General features: G+C 42.7%; 1 protein-coding gene across 2 annotated transcripts in view; it reads right to left on the bottom strand.

Moving 5' to 3' along the window:
* DNAAF11 (dynein axonemal assembly factor 11) overlaps positions 1-23571 on the bottom strand; it is a 147759-nt gene that overhangs the window by 45399 nt on the left and 78789 nt on the right. For both annotated transcript variants that reach the window (XM_089685938.1, XM_089685937.1), the window contains 4 exons: positions 20709-20786; positions 13864-13929; positions 12398-12467; positions 5749-5844 (listed from right to left, as the gene is read on the bottom strand). In XM_089685938.1, the coding sequence (XP_089542064.1) occupies positions 5749-5844; positions 12398-12467; positions 13864-13929; positions 20709-20786 (310 nt within the window). The remainder of the gene's footprint in view (positions 1-5748; positions 5845-12397; positions 12468-13863; positions 13930-20708; positions 20787-23571) is intronic.

A 23571-nucleotide genomic window follows, 5' to 3' on the forward strand; every position in this document is an offset into this window, starting at 1 on the left:
TAATCCCAAGGGGTTCACATACTTTTTCTTGCAACTGTAGTATCAGCACTGATCACTGTATTAGTGTCACTGGAGATGCCCGTGTCATTTAGTCAGTTCCCATCCAACGTCAGTTAGTGTCAGATTGCTTGCCACACTATCACGGTCCCACTAAAAGTCACTAATCACTGCTATTAATAGTATAAAACAAAATAAAAACTTCCAGTATATGTACCATAATTTGTAGATGCTATACCTTTTGCACAAACCAATTCATAAACACCTATTGGGATTTTTTTTTACCACAATCATGTAGCAGAATACATTTTGGCCTAAATTTATTAAGAAATTTGTTTTATTTTTTTTAATCGGATATATTTTATAACAGAAAATCAAATTTTTTTCCCCAAAGTGGTCAAAGGACATATAGTTATTAGCACCACAAAGAATTATAAAAGTATAATGTTTATTGTACAAACATTAAAAGCACATATAGCATCATGTCCAATATAGGTCTTACAAATCTTTTCTGTCGAACAATTCACATGTTGGCTCAATGAGTTTCAAATGATTGAACATCTTCCTCAGGAACACATGTGAATGAAATCAGCATAATAGAACCCAGTCTCTTGAAACCACAAATATATACGATCTGCTGGAGCAAGATTAATGTTAGTCATCATTCCCAGAAGGGTGCGACCAAAGAATGATAAAATGGCCAAAGGTTACCCAATCTTCACACAAGGAATGCCATAAGTGGACAGCCCAGCATCAGTCCAATCTCCCAAGGAGGAACTCTCCAATTTATAGGGATCCCAATAAGGTAACACACACACAGTAGTAAAAAGGTTAAGGATAATCAGTCATATGAAGTAATACAGCAAGTACGTCCAACATCTCCCATCACACGGCTAGGGGATGTTGGCCATGTTGGGATCCTGATAAATTGGAGAGTTCCTCCTTGGGAGATTGGACTGACACTAGGCTGGGTTATCCACTCATGGCATCCCTTGTGTGAGGATTGGGTGTCCTTCAGCCATTTTATTGTTCTGTTCCCTCTTCTGGAAATGATGACCCACATTATTCTTGTTCCAGGAGATTGTATATATGGTTTTAAGAGACCGGGATCCATTATACTGATTTCATTCACATGCGCGTTGAAATGCGTTGAGCCAACATTACATCTTACATTAGATGTACGATATGTGAACCCTATATTGGACATGATGCTATACTGTATGTACTTTTGATGCTTGTACAATAAGCTTTATATTTTTATAATTCTTTGTGGTGCCAATAACTATATGACCTTTAATGACCATAGCTACACTAGACTGAATGTATAGCCAAAACGTTTTGGATAGTGATGGGTTAAAAGCTCTGACAATTAATTTTTTCCCTTCACTTCTTGTCCCGCATATAGAAAAGAAAGTGAGAAGAAATCTCTACAAAATGAGGGAATTGCCATTGCAGAAGAACAGGTGTCCCCAATGGAAGATGTTCTCTACAAAGTTGGCCATACACGATTAGTTTTATTTATTTATTTTTTTTCGTTCGGCCAGTCCTAGGTAATACCCACATGCGATGCTGAGCTTCATTGACTAAAGCAGTGGTCGGCAAGCCGCGGCTCGCGAGCCACATGCGGCTCTTTACCCAGTCTAATGCGGCTCTTCTGTGTGCCGGGCGCCTGCTCCCCTCCCTCCTCTCGGTCGGCCGCTCCCCTGCCTCCTCTCGGTTGGCAGCCCCAAAAGTCCGCGCGGACCTTTTAATCCGGCCTGCGGATGTGGCTGTCAGGATGTGTGTAGGCGGGGCAGCGTGCCGAACGTGAGGGGAGGGGAGCTAGGCTCCTCTCACAGTCCGCCCTGAAGACCCGAACGGCGCGGGAAGACAGCGAGAGGAACGCAAAAGGTAAGTGAATTGACACGGGGGACTTGGCTTACTAGAAGGGGGGGGGGGGGAATAGTACTGTGGGGGATGAAATACTATATGAGGGATGAATTACTTTATGAGGGATGAAATACTATATGGGGGGATGAAATACTATATGGGGGGATGAAATACTATATGAGGGATGAAATACTATATGAGGGATGAAATACTATATGAGGGATGAATTACTATATGAGGGATGAAATACTATATGGGGGGATGAAATACTATATGGGGGGATGAAATACTATATGAGGGATGAAATACTATATGAGGGATGAATTACTATATGAGGGATGAATTACTATATGAGGGATGAAATACTATATGGGGGGATGAAATACTATATGAGGGATGAAATACTATATGGGGGATGAATTACTATATGAGGGATGAATTACTTTATGAGGGATGAAATACTATATGGGGGGATGAAATACTATATGAGGGATGAAATACTATATGAGGGATGAATTACTATATGAGGGATGAAATACTATATGGGGGGATGAAATACTATATGGGGGATGAAATACTATATGAGGGATGAATTACTATATGAGGGATGAATTACTATATGGGGGGATGAAATACTATATGGGGGGATGAAATACTATATGGGGGGATGAAATACTATATGAGGGATGAATTACTATATGAGGGATGAATTACTATATGAGGGATGAATTACTATATGAGGGATGAAATACTACATGGGGGGATGAAATACTATATGGGGGGATGAAATACTATATGAGGGATGAAATACTATATGGGGGGATGAAATACTATATGAGGGATGAAATACTATATGAGGGATGAATTACTATATGGGGGATGAAATACTATATGAGGGATGAAATACTATATGGGGGATGAAATACTATATGGGGGATGAAATACTATACGGGGGATGAAATACTATACGAGGGATGAAATACTATACGGGGGATGAATTGCTATGGGGGATGAATTACTATATGGGGGATGAATTACTATGGGGGATGAATTACTATATGGGGGATGAATTACTATATGGGGGATGAATTACTATGGGGGATGAATTACACTATGGGGGATGAATTACTATATGGGGGATGAATTACTATGGGGGATGAATTACTATATGGGAGATGTATTTTCAGTTTTAAAAATGTGGCTCTCAAAATAAATTTCAATCATGGTTTTGGCGAGATTTGGCTCAGTTGAAAAAAAAGGTTGCCCACCACTGGACTAAAGGAACTAAAGTCCAATAAATGAAAGGGGCAGGTAAAGGACAGTCAGGCTGAGGAGGAAAGAGCTAAATGATAATAATGCTACCAACAAACCCGCCCGCAGGCCAGAGTACTTGGTGTCATTCTGGACTCCAACCTATCCTTCCAGCCCCAAGTCCAATCTTTAACAAACTCGTGCAGACTCCACCTCCGCAACATCGCCAAAATCCGCACGTTCCTAACCCCAGAAACCACTAAACAGCTCATCCACTCCCTCATCATATCACGACTCGACTACTGCAACTCCCTCCTCACTGGCCTGCCTCGCCGCTGGCTATCCCCGCTTCAGTCAATCCTGAATACGGCTGCCAGACTAATTCACCTTTCCAACTGCTCCGTCTCCACCACCCCCCTCTGCCAATCCCTCCACTGGCTTCCGATTGCCCAACAAATCAAATTCAAAATCCTAACGCTGACGTACAAAGCTGTCCACCATACTGCCCCGAACTACATCACTGACCTAATATCCAAGTACCGCCCAGCACGCACACTGCGCTCCTCACAAGACCTCCTTCTCTCTAGTTCCCTGGTCTCCTCCTCCCATGCCCGCCTCCAGGACTTCTCCAGGGTGTCACCCATCCTCTGGAACTCCCTGCCCCAACCCATCAGATTATCACCTACTCTCCTCTCCTTTAGGCGCACCCTGAAAACCCATCTCTTCAGGGAAGCCTACCCCACCCCCTGCTAACTTGTCGACCTCCTCCACTCTTCCTACCACTCCATCCCCCACAGCTATCTCCTCCTGTGCCACCATCCCCTCCCTCCTAGATTGTAAGCTCGAAGGAGCAGGGCCCTCGATCCCCTCATGTTTTGCATTGTATTGGTATTGTTCTGTCACATGTTCTGTCCCCCTTTGTAATGTACAGCGCTGAGCGAACTATTGGCGCTTTATAAATACTGTATAATAATAATAATAATAGATGTTCTCAAGCCAAAAAATGATACAGGTTATATCTGACTTGCTGCAGTTTCTACATTGTAATGTATATCATTAGTAAGCAATACCAGTACAGGAGCTTTAAATATACAGCATTATGTTGTGCAATGTAGTCTTATTAGCTCACAGTTACACAGCAAAGTCTTGTCTAGCAGGTCAATAGACACGATTTTTGCTACTGCTCAGTAACTTGTCCCTCCCCCAGCCTGTGACTGGACAGTGAAAGAAGAAGCAGCAGACTGATGTGCTCATCTCTCTGTCACTCACTATCTTATCGGCATGTTCTTTGTTAGAACATAAGCACCACAGTTTAACTGACTGGTTCCTTGTGTTGCTTTTCCCTTTCCCAGTCTGAGCTCTGATGTACAGGGGATAGCAAGAGACTGATAAGGTAAATTTAGGTACAGTACCTACACTGATTGCATTTAAAAATTGTATTTGATGATGTATACATGAAAAACAGCTGCAATAATTTGTGCCTTTTAAAAGAGAACTATGGGCTTCCTAGGTGGAAGCAGCATCGATCCAATGCTGCATCTGCCCCCCACCTCCTCTATACCTAGAACTGAGCGATCAAACAACATTGACTGCTCAGTTCTCCACTCCGCTCTGATCAGAGAGCTGTGATTGTCAGTCTCCAGCTCTCTGCTCTGCCCCTCCAGTACTGACTGGAGCACTGGACTGTGGAGAAGACAGGAGCAGCTGGCTCAGGCTCTAAGCGGCTTGCAGTCCAAATGATTGGTTCCTTATTGTGACCATAGACAAAACACTTTGGGTACCGCTCTAGGTCTTCAATCCAATTATCATCAGTGATTCACGCTAAAAGGACGCCGGCATGGAAAGAGCCCATCCCAGCTCAATGCACTCCCGGAAAAAAGAAACAGTCTAGATGCCACACACCAAAAAGTCTTAGTATAGACAAGTAAATAAAAGCCCAGCTTACATCGGATCCCCTCCATAGCTAAGCCATGTGGGCCGGGTGAAATGCATTGGGGGGCATGGCCTAGCTGCAGTCAGGCTGAAGCCACTTTTTACTTGTCTACACATGGTCTTTTGCTGCTGTGCGACGTCTGGACCAGCCTGTCGGGTTTTTTCACCTGATCACTGACAGAATCTATAGCCTCCAGCAGTGATCACTGTATTCTGCCAGCAGGGAAGGGTCCCCGCTGGCAGATTACAATAGCACTGCAATGGGATTCCCCAGCAACACTGTTTGTGCTGATGGGGAAACTGAACAATTTTCTTTCCTTCCACCCATGGTTAAAGGAAAGAAAATTTCATAATATATGGTCTGCCTTAGGCAGGAATTACATTTTAAGCCTTAACTCTTCCAAACTAGACAAAACTAAAAGTTTAGGTTTTAGATACAGTTTAATATTAATAAATATACAGAGAGCATTTTAGGTCATTTAAATAGCAATATTAAAAGATTGTTTTTTAATAAAATACATCTTTTTTTTATACATTTTAAAAGTTCTGTTTAAAATGTGTTCATTAGTAAGAAACAAAATAGTTGTTTAAATGTGGTACATTCTCTTTGTAGCTCATGTTTCCATGCCACCATTTTAGTAGGACAGTCTCTAGCAAAATGTCAAAAAGAGACAAAAAGACCATATGGATTTTCAATACCTTTGGCATGGTGACCACCAAATGGCCAGTTGTCTGGGATCTCTTGGCAGTGCTGCTGTCTGGTTTCACTTCTCCCGGAAGCACAAGCTGGAACGGCTAAATCATGAAGAATAAAAATGGACAGATTACAAAAAAGCTGAATTACAATAAATACATTACCACTGTGTTTCAATTAAATGGAAATGCAGTCTAATTCTGAACATAAGAAAGCAAATGAATGCAAAGGAAAATGAAAAAAAAGCCATACAAATTAGAAGGCAAATGAATTGCCTTGAAGTATAACTAAAGGCAAAACTTTTTTTTTAGTTTTGGATAGAGCAGAGAGGGATTAGAGCATCTGTCAGTTTTTATTGCCGTCTGTGCCCCTGTTATGGGATTCATCCTCTCTGTTTGTCCTGTTTACCATTATCATTGAAAGTGAAAGTAAAAGAAAATCACAATTTTTGGGTTGTTCCCAGAAAAGTAATATAGAGGAGAAATCTTCCAATGCATACGCTAGTTCCGGAGACCTAGGGGTCCCACAGGAATTCCCTTAATTTTCAGGGATTTCCTCTCACTTCCTGTTTGGCTATGGGACAGGAAGTGAAGGTAAATCTCCCCCATTGAGACACAGATGGTTATAACCCTCCCTTGCTCTATCCACAATTGAATAAAACGTTTTTCCTATAGTTCTACTTTAAAGGATAAACTGTGACCTTAAATATAGTAAAAAGTCCTTTTCTGTTCCAGCATGAACCTCAGGTGTTCTGTCCATAAACACTTGGTCATATAGAGTTTCACTCAGATCCAGCGTGTTACTTCTACACTATTGTTCTGAAATCTGATTACTGAAATATTTGTAAAGCCAATGCTTGTATCTTTTCCATTTTGGATAGAGTATAGAATGGGTAAAACCTGTCAGTTAAATCCCATCTTTGTCCTACTGAGGAGATTTCCTATCACTTCCTGTACAATTGATACAACAAGAATTGAGGAAATTGCTCTAAAGTAAACTAAATTTTCTTAGATAGCTATCATCACAAGTACCCCCATTGGAAGGCTCTCCCTTTATTCCTAGTCCAGTGACAGTTTAAACCAGAAGTGAACTCATTAGTGGGTGTCAGACTTTGCCATAATCTGCAAGTATTCACAGCATACAGTACTTGCAGATTGTGGCACACAACTACCTCCCTCTGTGTTTTTCTCAAGCCAGGACAGGTCCAGGATCCTCTCATCTCTAGGTCCCCCATCACCACCATTTCTGCTGGTGATTCCTCTAGGTCTTGCAGTGATCACACTACTACCTCATTCTACGATTTCCTCTAGCCAGGATGTGTCCAGTATCCTGTGATCTCTGGGTTCCCTGTAACCTCCATCTCTGATGGTGATTCTTCTAGATCCTGTAGTGATTACACAACTACCTCACTCTGGGCTTTTTACCAGACAGGAAAAGTCCAGGATCCTGTCACCACCATCTCTGCTGGTTATTCTTCTAGGTCCCGTAGTGATCACACTACTACCTTGCTCTGGGCTTTCCTCCGGCCAGGACAAGTCCAGGATCTTGTCTGCACCATGTCTGCTGGTTATTCTTCTAGGTCCCGTAGTGATTACACAACTACCTCACTCTGGGCTTTTCACCAGACAGGATGGGTCCAGGATCTTGTCACCACCATCTCTGCTGGTGATCTAGGTGCTGCGGTGATCACACAACTACTTCACTCTGGACTTTCTTCCGGCCAGGACAGGCCTGGGATCCTGTCACCACCATCTCTGCTGGTTATTCTTCTATGTCCTGTAGTGACCACACTACTACCTTGCTCTGGGCTTTCCTCCAGCCAGGACAAGTCCAGGACCCTGTCACCACCATCTCTGCTGGTTATTCTTCTAGGTCCTGTAGTGATCACACTACTACCTTGCTCTAGGCTTTCCTTCAGCCAGGACGGGTCCAGGATCCTGTCACCACCATCTCTGCTGGTTATTCTTTTGCAGTGATCACACTACTATCTCACTCTGGGGTTTCCTTCATCCAGGACAGGCCCAGGATCCTGCCACCGCCATCTCTGCTGGTGATTCTTCTAGGTCCTGCAGTGATCACACTACTACCTTGATCTGGGCTTTCCTATAGGCAGGACGGGTCCAGGGTCCTGTCACCACCAGCTCTGCTGCTTATTCTTCAAGATTCTGCAGTGATCATACTACTACCTCACTGTGCTTTCCTCCAGCTAGGACACATTCAGGATCCTGTCACTGTCATCTCTGCTGGTAATTATTCTATGTCCATCAGTGATCATACTACTATCTCACTCTGGGCTTTCCTGCAGCCAGGACAGGTCCAGGATCCTGTCACCATCATCTCTGCTGGTGGTTTTTCTAGGTCCTGCAGTAATCACACTACTACATCACTCTTGAGTTTTAATCCAACCAGGACAGGCCCAGGATCCTGTCACCACCATCTCTGTTAGTGATTCTTCTAGGTCCTGCAGTGAACACACTGCTACCTCATTCTGGGTTTTCCTCTAGCCAGGACAGGTCCAGGATCCTGCCATCTCTTCTGGTGATTCTTTTAGGTCCTGCAGTGATCACACAACTATCTCACCCTGGGTTTTCCTCCAGACAGAACGGGTCCAGGATCCTATCACCTCTGCATTCCCAGTCACCACCATCTCTGCTGGTGATTTTTCTGGGTCCTGCGGTTACTTATGTTGTAACTTCTGCCCATGAGCACAGGAGTTGTATTGTTTTCAGCATCTAGCTCCAGTCTAGGCATAGCAAAAATAGATCTGAGACGCATACTGCACAGTGCATGCACAGGAAACAAAAAGCCACCAGGAACCAACCTCAATCTCCTGGTGACTCTTTGTTAAAGTGAGTTTAGAATGCAAGATGTTCCCTCAGTTTTAGTCTTGATGAGCAGTAAGACAAATAAATAAGGTGAAATAATTATAACAGGGCAATAGGGAAACACAGATTAGTGTCCTAAGGGGCCCTGAGGACCTCACAAAAATTGGCAAAGGGTCACACATGGCCACCAGGCCATAAACTGGGTACCAGAGCCTTAGATTGTAAGCTGCTTGAGTACAGGGACTGATGTGAATGTACGATATGTAAAACTGTGTAAATTGCTGGCACTGTAGAAATGTCTGTAACAATAATACAATGCATACATAAGACAAAACGATGTGGCACTTTAAATGTATGCTGAAATCACTTCTCTCACATCAGTTATGTCACAGCACAGCCTGCAGCATGGATAAATCCAAAGCAGGACCGATATAATGGGAATGGTAGACCGTATTCCCTTGTGTGGAGACTGATTGATTAAACGAGAGGCAGGAAGCGGCAGATTGCAAATAATTTTGCAACTCAATTCCCTGCTGAGCCGTTTGAGCAGGCCAGAGAGCAGTGAATTATCTGAACATGCAGCTAACGCTGTACCTTATTCTTTATGAACATATAGGACCTCAAGTACAAGGACTAAAGATATTACAGAACATTTGCCTGATCTAGCTGTTTACAGCAACCCTGACATGTCAATAAACAAACCTCATCAATAACATAGTTCTTGTAAAGAAGAAACAGAATAATTAACTTTTCCACTGTAGTGCTGCTGAACGCTTCTCTAATGCTGGAAAATCGCCTCCTGATGTCTCTGGAAGGGTCGAAGTTCTGGGTCTCCCACATTGCTCACTGGTTCCACCCCACAACCTCCACTCATTACAGGACATGTGCTGTTGAACACTGGTCCACTGCTGAAACCTCCCTGAAGGTCTACTGGGAAACCAAAGCTTCCAGAAGTGTTGATCTTCTGAGTCCCCCACAGGATCACTTGTTGCTCCTTCTGACCTCTTCCCTTTACAGGATACATCAGTGCCACTGAATGCTGCTCAACTGCTGAGAAATGTCCCCCAAAGTCTACTGAGCAACCGTCACTTCTGCAACTGTTAATCTCCTGGGTTTCCTGGCATTGCTCACTGGCTTCTCCCTGTGACCTGCTCTCATTACAGGATACAGCAGGGCCGCCAAATGCTGCTCTACTGCTGAAAAAACTGCCCCAAAGTCTACCAGGAAACGATTGCTTCAAGAACAGTCAATCTGGGTTCACCGTCACATTTACAGATTCCTTCCTTTAACCTCCACTCATTGCAGGATACAGAAGTACCGCTGAACGCTGCTCAACTGCTGAGAAATTGCTCCAAATGTCTAACAGGCAACCAAAACTTCTGAAAGCATCTCTCTCCTGGGTCTCCCGCATCACTCACTGGTTCCTACCTCTGACCTGAACTCATTACAGGATATAGCAGGGCCACTGAATGTTGCACAACTGCTGAACAACTGCCCTCAAACTCTACCGGGAAACCATAGCTCATGGAAATGTCAATCTTCTAGGTACTCCGCAGCACTCACTGGTTCCCCCCTTCTGACCTGAACTCATTACAGGATATAGCAGGACCACTGAATGTTGCACAACTGCTGAAAAACTGCCCTCAAACTCTACCGGGAAACCATAGCTCATGGAAATGTCAATCTTCTAGGTACTCCGCAGCACTCACTGGTTCCCCCCTTCTGACTTGAACTCATTACAGGATATAGCAGGGCCACTGAATGCTGTTCAACTGCTGAGAAACTGCCTCTGAAAACCAAGGAATTGTCGATCTCCTGGGTTCCCAGCATTGCTCACGGCTTCCTCTCTTTGACCGCCACACATTTGAAGATACACCAGTGACATAGAGGTCAGCCAAAGAAACCCAGGAGACTGGCACTCCTGAAAGTGTTGGTTTTCCCTGTGGACTTTGTGGGATGATTTCTCCGGATCCTGCAGAAATCAGTGGTGCAGGAAGCAGTAGAAGTAAGTATTCTTTACATCCATGGAATTTCTTCTTTACATCCAAGTGCTTTCTCTTATGGTCAAATCAGGAAATGTGGGCATGTTTGCTGGCACCCCCATGATGGTGGCGGATGATACCCAGCTGGCTCTGCAGCACTCTCTCCTCCACAAACACACATTTCAAGTGGTTGTAAACCTCTAACAAGAAATATGAACAAAGCATATCCCTCTGTGTACTTGTCTCAATCCAAAACACTAAATGTCATTTCTGTCTGCTGCCTTGTTACTCTGCTATCAGCATGAGTCAATTCTGACAAGTTTTCCTGACACCAAAAGATAAAAAGTTGACAGGGGGTGGAGCTCCAGCACACAGCCTGTGATTGACAGCCTCTGCATTATTCCTGTGTGCTGTGTGAAGGGAGGTGTGTCCCTCCCTCCAATCAGCTCTCCTCACTCCTGCAGAGTGTAGCATCAACTCCATGCATCCTGCTTTCTGAAAGCTCAGACAAGTTGTAGAGTTTCTGAACTTTGAAAGGATGTAGAGAAGACAAGACTGCAGATAAACAGGTACAACACATGTAGGAAGATTTGTTTGATCTCTGTGTACCACCTGAGGCCAGTCTCTTCACTGGGTATATCTAAGGGTTTACCACCTTAAATTTGGTGGCTGGGTGGTGCATGCATGACCAGTCACTGTCAAATGGTGAGTAACTTAAATTCTAACTCTATCAAAAAATATTGATAGAAAAAAAATAAAAAAATTAAATATATGGATATTTAATTAAAGAGGATCAGCTCAGTCAGTTCTGCAGAAATTACAATTCAGCAGCTACAAAAACTGTAGCTGTGACTTTTGATAAACAAACATTCAACAAACATTTATGGGCAGCACAGTGGCTAAATGGTTAGCACTTCAGCCTGGCAGTACTCGGGTCATTGGTTCGAATCCCAGCCACGGCACCACCTGCCTGGAGTTTGCATGTTCTCCCTGTGCCTGTGTGGGTTTCTTCTGGGTACTCCGGTTTCTTCCCACACTCCAAAAGACATGCTGGTAGGTTATCTGGCTCCTGTCTAAATTGGCCCTAGTATGTGTATGTATGAATGTGAGTTAGGGACCTTAGATTGTACGCCCCTTGAGGGTTAGGGACTGATGTGAATGTACAATATATATATATATGTAAAGCACCGCGTAAATGGACGGCGCTATATAAGAACCTGAAATAAATAAATAATAAATAAATCTGTGCAAAGATCCAACTCTGTCCTCACCCGGGCATGTATTTCACAGGTCTTCGGTTCCCCGGCGCCACAGTGTTCTGTGGGCAGCCGGCTGTGACTCCTTGCTGCTTTACAACTGGCTTTCCACTGCGCATGCATGAGACTCCCACTTCACTTTGTGAATGGTCCCGCAGGACTTCTGGGACCCTTGATGTGTCCTAGAAGGCTGCGAGCAGGAACGAGGGGGGAGTAGAACTTCCATTCAGATCACCTAGGTGATCTGAGTGGAAGTGGGAGCAGGTACCTGTCAAAACTAGGTACCTGCTCCCCCCCAAAAAATATATTCCAAAAATGGCAGAGGAATGGAGGAGGAGGAAGAGTGGAAATTCCCCGTTTGGGTGAAAGTAATAGAATGAAGACTCGGAAGTTTGAATGTAAGACGTCCGTGGAGGTTAGGTAGGATGGATATGTGGATTTATATGAATGTATTTCTAATTTTCTGGACCTAGAAAACAAAGTTTGTTGTGTTCTTGTTTAGTGATTGCTGCTCATGTATCTGCTGAAGTCCTGTCCTCCTCAATGTACTGACAGTGGGAATGTTGGCTGTGTACCAATAGATGTAAGTACCTTATTTTTCACCAGTACTCTCACGTAAGTGGGCTGAACATCCACATCAACCATCGAGGTGTCCAGATGCCTGGAAAGTAAAAGTGAACATGTTAAGCCTCACTGCAATCCCCTATTACAAGAGCTGGTAATGGCAAAACAAATTAAAAAGAAAAGGACCGGGACATTTTACTATAACTAAAGGTATGGTCAGGGGCGGACTGACCATTTGGAAACTTGGGCACTGCCCGAGGGCCGGGGTCAGTAGGGGGACCCATAAGATGCTCCTGGTACCTTTTTCATAGGCTTTTTTGAGTTTGGGCAAGGACACAGGGGCCCCATGATCCCCTATTGCCCGGGGGCCCCATGAGTTGTCAGTCCACCTCTGGGTATATGTGAGCAAGCCAGCAGTGGTGAAATGCGTCAAGGAAGGTGGTTTTTCGAGTGGAGACAATAATGTTTGCAGTTTTCATCTTTTGACTAATTAAATATAGGAAAAAAAACAAAGTTTTGCAGTGCAGTTTATATTTACTTTTGACTGAGACTGGAGACCGGCTGTGGTAGCCTGCACCTGAATTGTCCGTGTGGGTTAAAAGAAGCAAGTCTGGAGCAGAGCCATGGGTTTGGGTATTTTCCTATTATACGGTATCTGGTGTTACAATTAGTTTTTACTGAAGAAGAGGCACTTAAGAGGGTATCTCTATCTATCCATTCAGTCGTATCTGACCCTTGGCGATTGCATGGACCATCACTCGTAAGTGACCTTTTCCATGAATTCTCTTAGCAATTATTTTACAGGGTAGGTTGCCAGGTCTTTCCCCAACTCCTACCATGCAGGAGATCCCACATGGCCAGGGATGAAACTAGGACAATTTAGACAGGAGCCAATTAACCTACCAGCACGTCTTTGGAGTGTGGGAAGAAACCGGAGTACCTGGAGGAAACTTCATGCAGGAGGCGCCATGGTTGGGAATTGAACCCATGACCCAATTACTGCAAGGCAGAAGTGCTAACCACTAAGCCACTGTTCCGCCCTAAGAGGGTATAGGATCAAAATATACAAATCTTTCAATGGCCACTGAAGCATTGGGAGAAAATGGTTTATTCCAGTGCCTCTAAAGAAAACACACGGCCATAAAATGAAGTTAGATGAGAAGTGGTTGAAACTCAAACTGCGTGATTCTTTTCTGTTAGACCAGTAAAGCCCTTCCACAGTGTAGAAAGTAAAATCCCTTCCACAGTTGGTGGCATCAGCAGGGGATGCAGATAGATTCAGAAAACGTTTAGATGTGATTCTCAGCTAACACAATATATAGAGATATGGAAATTGGTAGCAACATAGACCTCTACACACACGCACACATTGAACTGGATGGACAATGATGTAACCAAAGAATAATATTAATAATAATAATATATAAATATTAGTTTCCAACTGCCTTTCTGAACTCAAGAAAGTCATCTCATGGGAGTCATTGCACCAATACCTGTAGATGGCCAAGTCCAAGATGAACTGATTGTTCTCTTCATCGTCAACCAAGGAGAAATCCAGCCTGAGAGAGAAACGAAAACATTGGCACAACATGGCACTTTCTGAAGTGGAGGTTATCCTCAAACTGGCAAATGTACAGAAATCTTGAGGCTTGTGATCTGTCCTTTGTCTGCGTAGACCTCACGCCAATATAAATTCATACACAGTCATACAATATAACATGCATCTCTGTCCCTGCTCCCTTCCTCTGTGGTCTCTAATGGTACAGCTGTACTGTACATGTCAAGTATCATTTCATAAAGCTGTGAATATCCTGGCACAGCAAACCCTTTGCTTTGCTGTACCAAAAAGACACACATATGGGTCACTGCCATCTCCCACATGTAAGTGTCCCACAGTCACATCATATTAATTTATTCTGGCCATTGAAATGAAAACTCAAGCATGCATTTTTTTCTGCCAAAATGTTCCTTTCCTGAATACGAAAATGATGTTTTTTTCTGCCTCTAAAAGCCTACAGTTGCAAGAAAAAGTATGTGAACCCCTTGGGATTACGTGGAGTTTTGCATGAATTGGGCATAAAATGTGTTCTGAATATCATCTAAGTCACAACAATAGAAGAACACAGTCTGCTGAACATAATACTACACAAACATTAGATGTTGCCATGGTTTAACTGCACATAACATGTAAACATTCACAGTGCAGGGAGGAAAAAGTATGTGAGGCCCTAGCTTAATGACTTCTCCCAGAGCTAATTGGAGCCAGGAGTGAGCCAACCTTGACTCCAATCAGTGTGATGATATTGGATGTGTTGCTGACAGCTGTCCTGCCCTTAAAAAACACACACCTGTTTTGGGTTTACTGGTTTCAAGAAGCACTGTCTGATGTGAACCATGCCTCGCAGAAAAGAGCTCTCAGAAGACCTACGATCAAGAATTGTTGACTTGCATGAAGCTGGAAAGGGTTACAAAAGTATCTCCAAAAGCCTTGATGTTCATGTGTCCACGGTAAGACAGACTGTCTACAAATGGAGAACGTTTAGCACTGTTGCTACTCTCCCTAGGCGTGGTCGTCCTGTAAAAATGACTGCAAGAGCACAGCGCAGAATGCTGCATGAGGTAAAGAAGAATCCCAGAGTGTCAGCTAAAGACCTACAGAAATCTCTGGCACATGCTAACATTTTTGTTGACACATCTACGATAAGGAAAACATTAAACAAGAATGGAGTACATGGGAGGACACCACAGAGGAAGCCATTGCTGTCCAAAAAGAATATTGCAGCACGTTTGAAGTTTGCAAAACAGCACCTGGATGTTCCAGAGCACTACTGGCAAAATATACTGTGGACAGATGAAACCAAGATTGAGTTGTTTGGGAAGAACACACAACACTATGTGTGGAGAAAAAAAAGGCACAGCACACCAACATCAAAACCTCATCCCCACTGTAAAACATGGCGGAGGGAGCATCATGGTTTGGGGCTGCTTTGCTGCCTCAGGGCCTGGACGGATTGTCATTGATGGGAAAATGAATTCCAGAGTTTATCAAGACATTTTGCAGGAAAACGTACGACCATCTGTCCGCCAACTGAAGTTCCGCAGAGGATGGGTGATGCAACAGGACAATGACCCAAAGCATACAAGTAATTCAACAAAACAATGGCTGCAACAGCACAGAATACGCCTTCTGGAGTGGCCCAGTCAGAGTCCTGACCTCAACCCGATTGAAATGCTGTGGCATGACTTTAAGAGAGCGATTCACACCAGACATCCCAAGAATATTGCTACACTGAAACAGTTTTGTGAAGAGGAGTGGTCCAAAATGACTCCAGATCGTTGTGCAGGTCTGATCCGCAACTACAGGAAACGTTTGGTTGAGGTTATTGCTGCCAAAGGAGGGTCAACCAGTTATTGAGTCCAAAGGTTCACATACTTTTTCCTCTCTGCACTGTGAATGTTTACATGTTATGTGCAATTAAACCACGGCAACATCTAATGTTTGTGTAGTATTATGTTCAGCAGACTGTGTTCTTCTATTATTGTGACTTAGATGACGTTCAGAGCACATTTTATGCCCAATTCATGCAAAACTCCACGTAATCCCAAGGGGTTCACATACTTTTTCTTGCAACTGTATATGTGCATGGACACATAGGCTAACATGCGGGGCATTTAGAAGCAGGAAAAAAAACAACCATCAAATGCCCTTAACAGTTGCTTTTTTGACGCACAGTGTGCATGAGGCCTATAACTTGATAGGGATACTAACTCTTCCAAAAAAAAAAAAAAAGAGCTTTTGCCCTAAGCTGGCCATACACAATTAAAAAAAATTTACCAAATTCCTCCACTCTCACTATAAGGCACAGGTGGGCAAATCCCCTTGCTGGTCTAATGTATTCTGACAGCCACTAGTGGCAGCTGTCAGAATACCCCAAAAGCAGCTGCATCTGATTGGATGTATGTTAGTGGACAATTATCAGCCCAGCTCTTTCGATTTTAGAATTGAAGGATGTCGGAGAAGAGGAACCGGCCTAAATTCATTGTGTATGACCAGTTTTAGACACAGTTTAATGGTTTTGCTATCATACATTTTTAACTCCTGGTAAAAAAAGTTTTCAAAAACAGTTCTCAATGAGAAGTTCAATTACATGCATCCTCCTTTGCTTTGCAAAACACACCTTTGAATGTATGCAATATGGCCAAAAGTTTGAGGACACCTGACAGTTACACCTACAAGAACTTGATGGATATCCCATTGAAATTAAAACAGTAGTAAACTCTGTTTAGAAAAAAAATAAAAATAAAATAATAATAATAAAAGGTCCCCCTGCAGGTTAATGTCATAATGTGCTAGTATGCACCACCTTCTGCCACAATATGACAGATTTACTTGTAAAAATGAAGCTCTCCAGCGATGCGCCTTCACCCTTGTTGGTGCTGCCATCTTTACCATGTCAGTAAACTACTGCACTCAAATGTAAAATTTTCAGTTTTAGTTTTACTGGTTTGTACTCAATGCTCTATTACTGATCTTTACTCAGCTATGTGTAATGTCCATTTTCATTGACTAAAATCGCCAGTACATTTCAGTCGACTATATTAATTTTAGTTATCTAAAATCTAATGGGTTTAGGTAACCACTTGCCCTCCAGAGGATTTACCCCCCTTCCTGACCAGACCATTTTTTGCGATACAGCGCTGCATTACTTTAAGTGACAATTGCGCGGTCATGCAACGCTGTACCCAAATTAAATTTACATCCTTTTTTCCCCACAAATATAGCTTTCTTTTGGTGGTATTTGATCACCTGTGCGTTTTTTATTTTTTGAGTTGTAAATAAAAAAAACCAACAATTTTAAGAAAAAAAAAACAATATTTTTGACTTTTTGCACATTAAACATGTCCAGTAAAAAAAAAAAAAAAAAAACATAAAATTTAGGCCAAAATGTATTCTGCTCCATGCCTTTGCTACAAAAATCACAATACGTGTAAATTAATTGGTGACCATGAGAGTTATAGCATCTACAAATGGCGGCAGAGGTGTCACTAGGGTTGGTGTCACCCGGTGCGGTAACACTTGGTGACAGCCCCTCCGACGATCTCCTCAGAATGGATCGGATCTGCGGATTGAGCATAATGGATTGGTCTCTGGCCACTAGACCCAAAAAGAACAATCTCACTTTCATCAGTCCACAAAATGTTGCGCCATTTCTCTTTAGGCCAGTCAATGTGCTCTTTGGCAAATTGTAACCTCTTCAGCACATGTCTTTTTTCCAACAGTGGGACTTTGCGGGGGCTTCTTGCAGATAGCTTGGCTTCACATAGGCGTCTTCTAATTGTAACAGTCCTCACAGGGAACTTTACACCTTCTTTCATCTTCCTGGAGCTGATTGTTGGCTGAGTCCGCGCCATTTTGGCTATTCTTCTATCCATTCCAATGGTAGTTTTTCGCTTTCTTCCACGTCTTTCAGGTTTTGGTCGCCATTTTAAAGCATTTGCGATCATTTTAGCTGAGCAGCCGATCATTTTCTGTGCTTCTTTATATGTTTTCCCCTCTCCAATCAACTTTTTAATCAAGGTACGCTGTTCTTCTGAACAATGTCTGGAACGACCCATTTTCCTCAGAATTTCAGAGAGAAATGCACTGTAACCAGCATGTACAACATTTGCTGCCTTCCTTCCTTAAATAAGGGCAATAATTGCCGCCTGTTTTTCAAAGAATGAATGACCTCACTAATAGAACTCCACACTGCTATTATTTTGAACATGTCCCTTTCAATTAGTGATTCAATGACACAGAATCAGCAGCATGCATGTCATGACTGTTGGGTCTGTTGATTTCTATTACTCTACTACACCTGCTAGTAAATTATTTGCCATGTAGAAATATCATTTCTACCAAAAACAGTGATTGATCCGGTTAGTGATGTCTGACTGCTATTATTTTGAACACAACTGTATATACAGTGAAAAAACAATCATAAAAAACAATGTCTAATAAAGTCCAATAAAGTGCAGAAAAAAATCCCCCACATCTAAGGTGCTTCGCTATTCAATGGACGTGAAGAAATGGTGCCATGTGGTGTGCGCACCAAACAAATCCTAAAATGGCTAAAATGCCCCCTCACCTCCTTTAAATGACCCTATGGGCCAATGCGCCTTTTGGATCACACCAGGATCCTACACAGTTAAGGCCTCCTTGCTATCCGACCTCCAAAAAAGGGCTCCACAAACAGCATCAGGAGTCACGTGGGATACATGAAGCAACGCGTCGATACGCTGTGACGTCATTATGGCGGCAGCCATCTTGGTACACCCTGATACATGTTAATACACCCAGAACATGTGGTGTGAATGCCTGCATACTACTACTAAAATGTGAGTGTAAACCTAGCGTTTTTTTATAATTCTGTTTACTGGATTAAAACACTATTGCACTATGGAGAATTTCTCTTGTTCTTTTATGCGCTATGCATGACCACATGTGAGCAAGTTGGTGGTTGTAAGGTCATCTGCCTACCTATCCAGGAAAAGGGAACATCCTTATGCTGTTTGTGGAGGCCTTTTTTGAAGGTCGGATAGCAAGGAGGTCTTAACCATGTAGGATCCTGGTGTGATCCAAAAGGCGCATTGGCCCATAGGGTCATTTAAAAGGTGGTGAGGGAGCATTTTAGCCATTGTAGGATTTGTTTGGTGCGCACACCACACGGCACCATTTATTCTCGTCCATTGAATAGCGAAGCACTTTAGATGTGGGGGTTTTTTTCTGCACTTTATTGGACATTGTTTTTTATGATTGTTTTTTCACTGTATATACATATTTTTTCCATTTTTTATTTTTTATGGATTTATTGAATTCACATGTGAATATTGTATGAGATTTTGATGAGCACTTGTCACTTTGGTATTTGATGTACGATTATCCCATTATTGGGATTCACCTTTTTTACACATTTGGTGTGTGAGAATTATCCCATTTTTGGGATTGGGAAGTTTGATGTTTTCCACTTTGTATAAGGGTCCATTTTTAGGACCTATTTGTTTATTTCACTATTTGCACTATATGGCACTTTGTGATAGATCCCTGTAGGATCTCTTTTATTTTACATTTATTTTGTTTATATATATTTAAATATATATATTTTTAGAGTTATATATATTTTAGTTTTTTAGCGCTGCACCATTGATAGTTTATATGTTAGTGGAATAGTACCCCATCATTGGTATCAGTTGCAGGAATGGTACCCCAACTTTGGTGTCAGTAGAAAGAATAGTGTGCCATCATTGGTGTTAGTGCAAAAGAATAGTACTCCATCATTGGTGTCAGTAGGAAGAATAGTACCACATCATTGGTGTCCATAGGAAATCTAGTACCCCTATTGGTGTCAGTAGAAAGAATAGTGCCCCATCATTAGTGTCAGTGGAAGGAACGGTACCACATCACTGACGTCAACAGGAGGAATAGTGCCCATCATAGGTGTCAGTAAAAGGAATAGTACCCCATCATTGGCATCAGTGGAAAGAATGGTACCCTACCACTGATGTCAGTGGAATGAATGGTGCCCCATCATTGGTGCCAGTAGAAGGAATAGTGCCCCATCATTGGTGTCAGCTGGAGGAATAGTGCCCCATCATTAGTGTCAGTAGGAGGAATAGTGCCCCATCATTGGTGTCAGTGGAAGCAATAGTGCTCCATTATTAGTATCATTAGAAATAGTGCCCCATTATTGGTGTCAGTGGAGGGAATAATGCCCCATCATTGATGTCAGTGGAAGGAATAGTGCCCCATCATTGATGTCAGTGGAAGGAATAGTGCCCCATCATCGATGTCCATGGTAGGAATAGTGCCCTATCACTGGTGTCAGTAGAAAGAATAGTGCCCCATCATTGGTGTCAGTGGGAAAAATAGTGCTCCATCATTGGTGTCAGTGGGAAGAATAGTGCCCCATCATTCGCGTTAGAAGAAAGAATAGTACCCCATTATTGGTGTCAGTGGAAGGAATAGTGCCCCATCACTGGTGTCAGTACAAAGAATAGTGCCTCATAGTTGGTGTCAGTGGGAGGAATAGTGCCCCAAGGGCTGATAATGGCAAGCAAAGGGCCGCATCTGGCCCCCAGGCCGCAGTTTTGAGACCACTGCTCTAGTACATTATTATAATGATGGGGAAATTTAGCAAGCATAAACAGCAACAGATCTTTACAGCTCCATCACTTGCCTTTCTACGTGGAAAATTATGGAATCATTTCTAAGCACAACAGCCCCATATGAAAACTGGCAAAATAGATCATCTCCTCCTCCAAAATGTTATTCATTGTCCAGATTTCATCAGTCACCTACTTGGGTTCATTAACATTCAGAGCACGTCCATCAGCCATGATCAGCGTCCTCGGTGGTTTTACTTTCTTTTTATCTTCACTAGAAAATAAAAACAATGATAATTATTTCACACATGTGGACACAACAATAATTATATCACTAAAGTGAATATTTCAGACCTCAAACATTTTTTGAGGCTTGGTAATAACTAAGAGCATTTCAATTACAATTTGGGCAATTAAAACTATGCAGCAGTAACAAATTCTGTTAGTTTAGAACATTGACATCAGCACTTCTCAAGCTAGGTACCATTGCTTGCTGTAAACTACTCTGCAAAGAGAAAGCTCTTGATGCATGGCTTTCTCATTGCATGGCCAGGGGAAGCCACTGAATACAGACTGGAAGTGGGTACTAGGGAGAACATTCTAGCACCTAACAATACACATTTATTAAGCAAATTAGTGACACAACTAGTTGCAAATCAGGCAACGTCAGCAAAGTCTCTGCCACAAGTTTACATACCTGTGCCTTTGTATTCCTTGGCAGCAAAGTGCAACATTTTGCAAAGTATTACTGAAGATAAGACAGATAAAGTGGACTTTAGAGAAGCCAAAGAAGGAATTTATGGCTCAGGCTGTAACTTGGTAATACATTTGTTTCTCTACTCCTGTTTAGCACTGCTTTGCCTTGCAATAGAATTGATAAATGTCCCCCAATGTTTCTTCGGTACTATTGAATGGAGTCCTCTCCTGCCTGACATTGCCTGTATAGTTCCAGCTGTCAAGCAGCATGGAACATGGAGCATATTGAAAGGGAAGTGCCACTGAATGCCGATGCTGAGGATTCTATCCTAATCCCATTGACACCAACAATGGAGCACTATTCCTCCCACGGGGGTATTCATTAGTCCCAGTGACCAAAACCACAGGGGAAAATTTACTCCCACCATTGTAGGGACTCGCACTGACTACAAACACAGGGCCCTGCATATTTAGTCCCACTGATTGCCACCACTGAGGCATTTTATGTACTTCCACTGACCACCAACACAGGTGCATTTTTTACCACCATTGATGCTGGTGATTTTTTTTTTTTAACTGCCATTGGCCACAGTCACTGGTCCTTTTTTAAGAAGTTTGAGCACCCCTAACTTATGTCTTAGGCCCCTTGCACCCAGGGCAGACTACATTAGGAGTCCACTTGCTCAGTGGCAGATCTGTACGCTGATCCCCTGCTGAGCAGGCGGATGACTGGTCTGTGTCTGATCTGCTTATGCAGAGCAGACACAGCCCACTCTCCTCTATGGCCTTCGGATGTAAATGGCCCACCTGTCCGTTTACACCCGACTGCCATCCGATCCGATCTGCCTAGACTGAGGGGAACAGATCCCCATTCGTCTGTTTTTAGCAGATCAGATCAGATTGGATTTAGGCGGGTGTAAACATGTCCAGTTATAAAGAGCAGACCTAGTGCATAATCCAAGATTTATTATACGTTTATCCCATTATTGAGATTCACCTTTTTTACACATTTGGTGTGTGAGAATTATCCCATTTTTGGGATTGGGAAGTTTGTTGTTTTCCACTTTGTATAAGGGTCCATTTTTAGGACCTATTTGTTTATTTCACTATTTGCACTATATGGCACTCTGTGATAGATCCCTGTAGGATCTCTTATATTTCACATTTATTTTGTTTATATATATTTATATATATATTTTTTTAGAGTTATATATATTTTAGTTTTTTAGCGCTGCACCATATGATAGTTTATGTGTTAGTGGAATAGTACCCCATCATTGGTATCAGTTGCAAGAATGGTACCCCAGCTTTGGTGTCAGTAGAAAGAATAGTGCCCATCATTGGTGTTAGTGCAAAAGAATAGTACTGCATCATTGGTGTCATTAGGAAGAATAGTACCGCATCATTGGTGTCCATAGGAAATCTAGTACCCCTATTGGTGTCAGTAGAAAGAATAGTGCCCCATCATTGGTGTCAGTGGAAGGAACGGTACCACATCACTGACGTCAACAGGAGGAATAGTGCCCATCATAGGTGTCAGTAAAAGGAATAGTACCCCATCATTGGTATCAGTGGAAGGAATGGTACCCCACCATTGATGTCAGTGGAATGAATGGTGCCCCATCATTGGTGCCAGTAGAAAGAATAGTACCCCATCATTGGTGTCAGTGGAAGGAATAGTGCCCCATCATTGGTGTCAGCTGGAGGAATAGTGCCCCATCATTAGTGTCAGTAGGAGGAATAGTGCCCCATCATTGGTGTCAGTGGAAGCAATAGTGCTCCATTATTAGTGTCAGTAGAAAGAATAGTGCCCCATTATTGGTGTCAGTGGAGGGAATAATGCCCCATCATTGATGTCAGTGGAAGGAATAGTGTCCCATGATTGATGTCAGTAGAAATAATAGTGCCCCATCATTGGCGTTAGTAGAAAGAATAGTACCCCATTATTAGTGTCAGTGAAAGGAATAGTGCCCCATCATTGGTGTCAGTACAAAGAATAGTGCCTCATAGTTGGTGTCAGTGGGAGGAATAGTGTCCCAAAGGCGGATGACTGGTCTGTGTCTGATCCACTTATGCAGAGCAGACACAGCCCACTCTTCTCTATAGTCGGTCGGATGTAAATGGACCACCTGTCCGTTTACACCCGACTGCCATCCGATCTGCCTAGACTGAGGGGAACAGATCCCCATTCATCTGTTTTTAGCAGATCAGATCGGATTAGATTTAGGCGGGTGTAAACATGTCCATTTATAAAGAGCAGACCTAGTGCATTATCCAAGATTTATTCAAAGGTGTAAAATACAAAAACATACTCACAGACATAGCATGTATAAAAAACCTTTGCATAATGGAGATGGCCGCAA

The sequence above is a fragment of the Staurois parvus genome, unplaced genomic scaffold, assembly GCF_062004578.1.
Source record: "Staurois parvus isolate SC_StPar_1 unplaced genomic scaffold, SC_StPar_1.0 ptg000389l, whole genome shotgun sequence".
NCBI lineage: Eukaryota > Metazoa > Chordata > Amphibia > Anura > Ranidae > Staurois > Staurois parvus.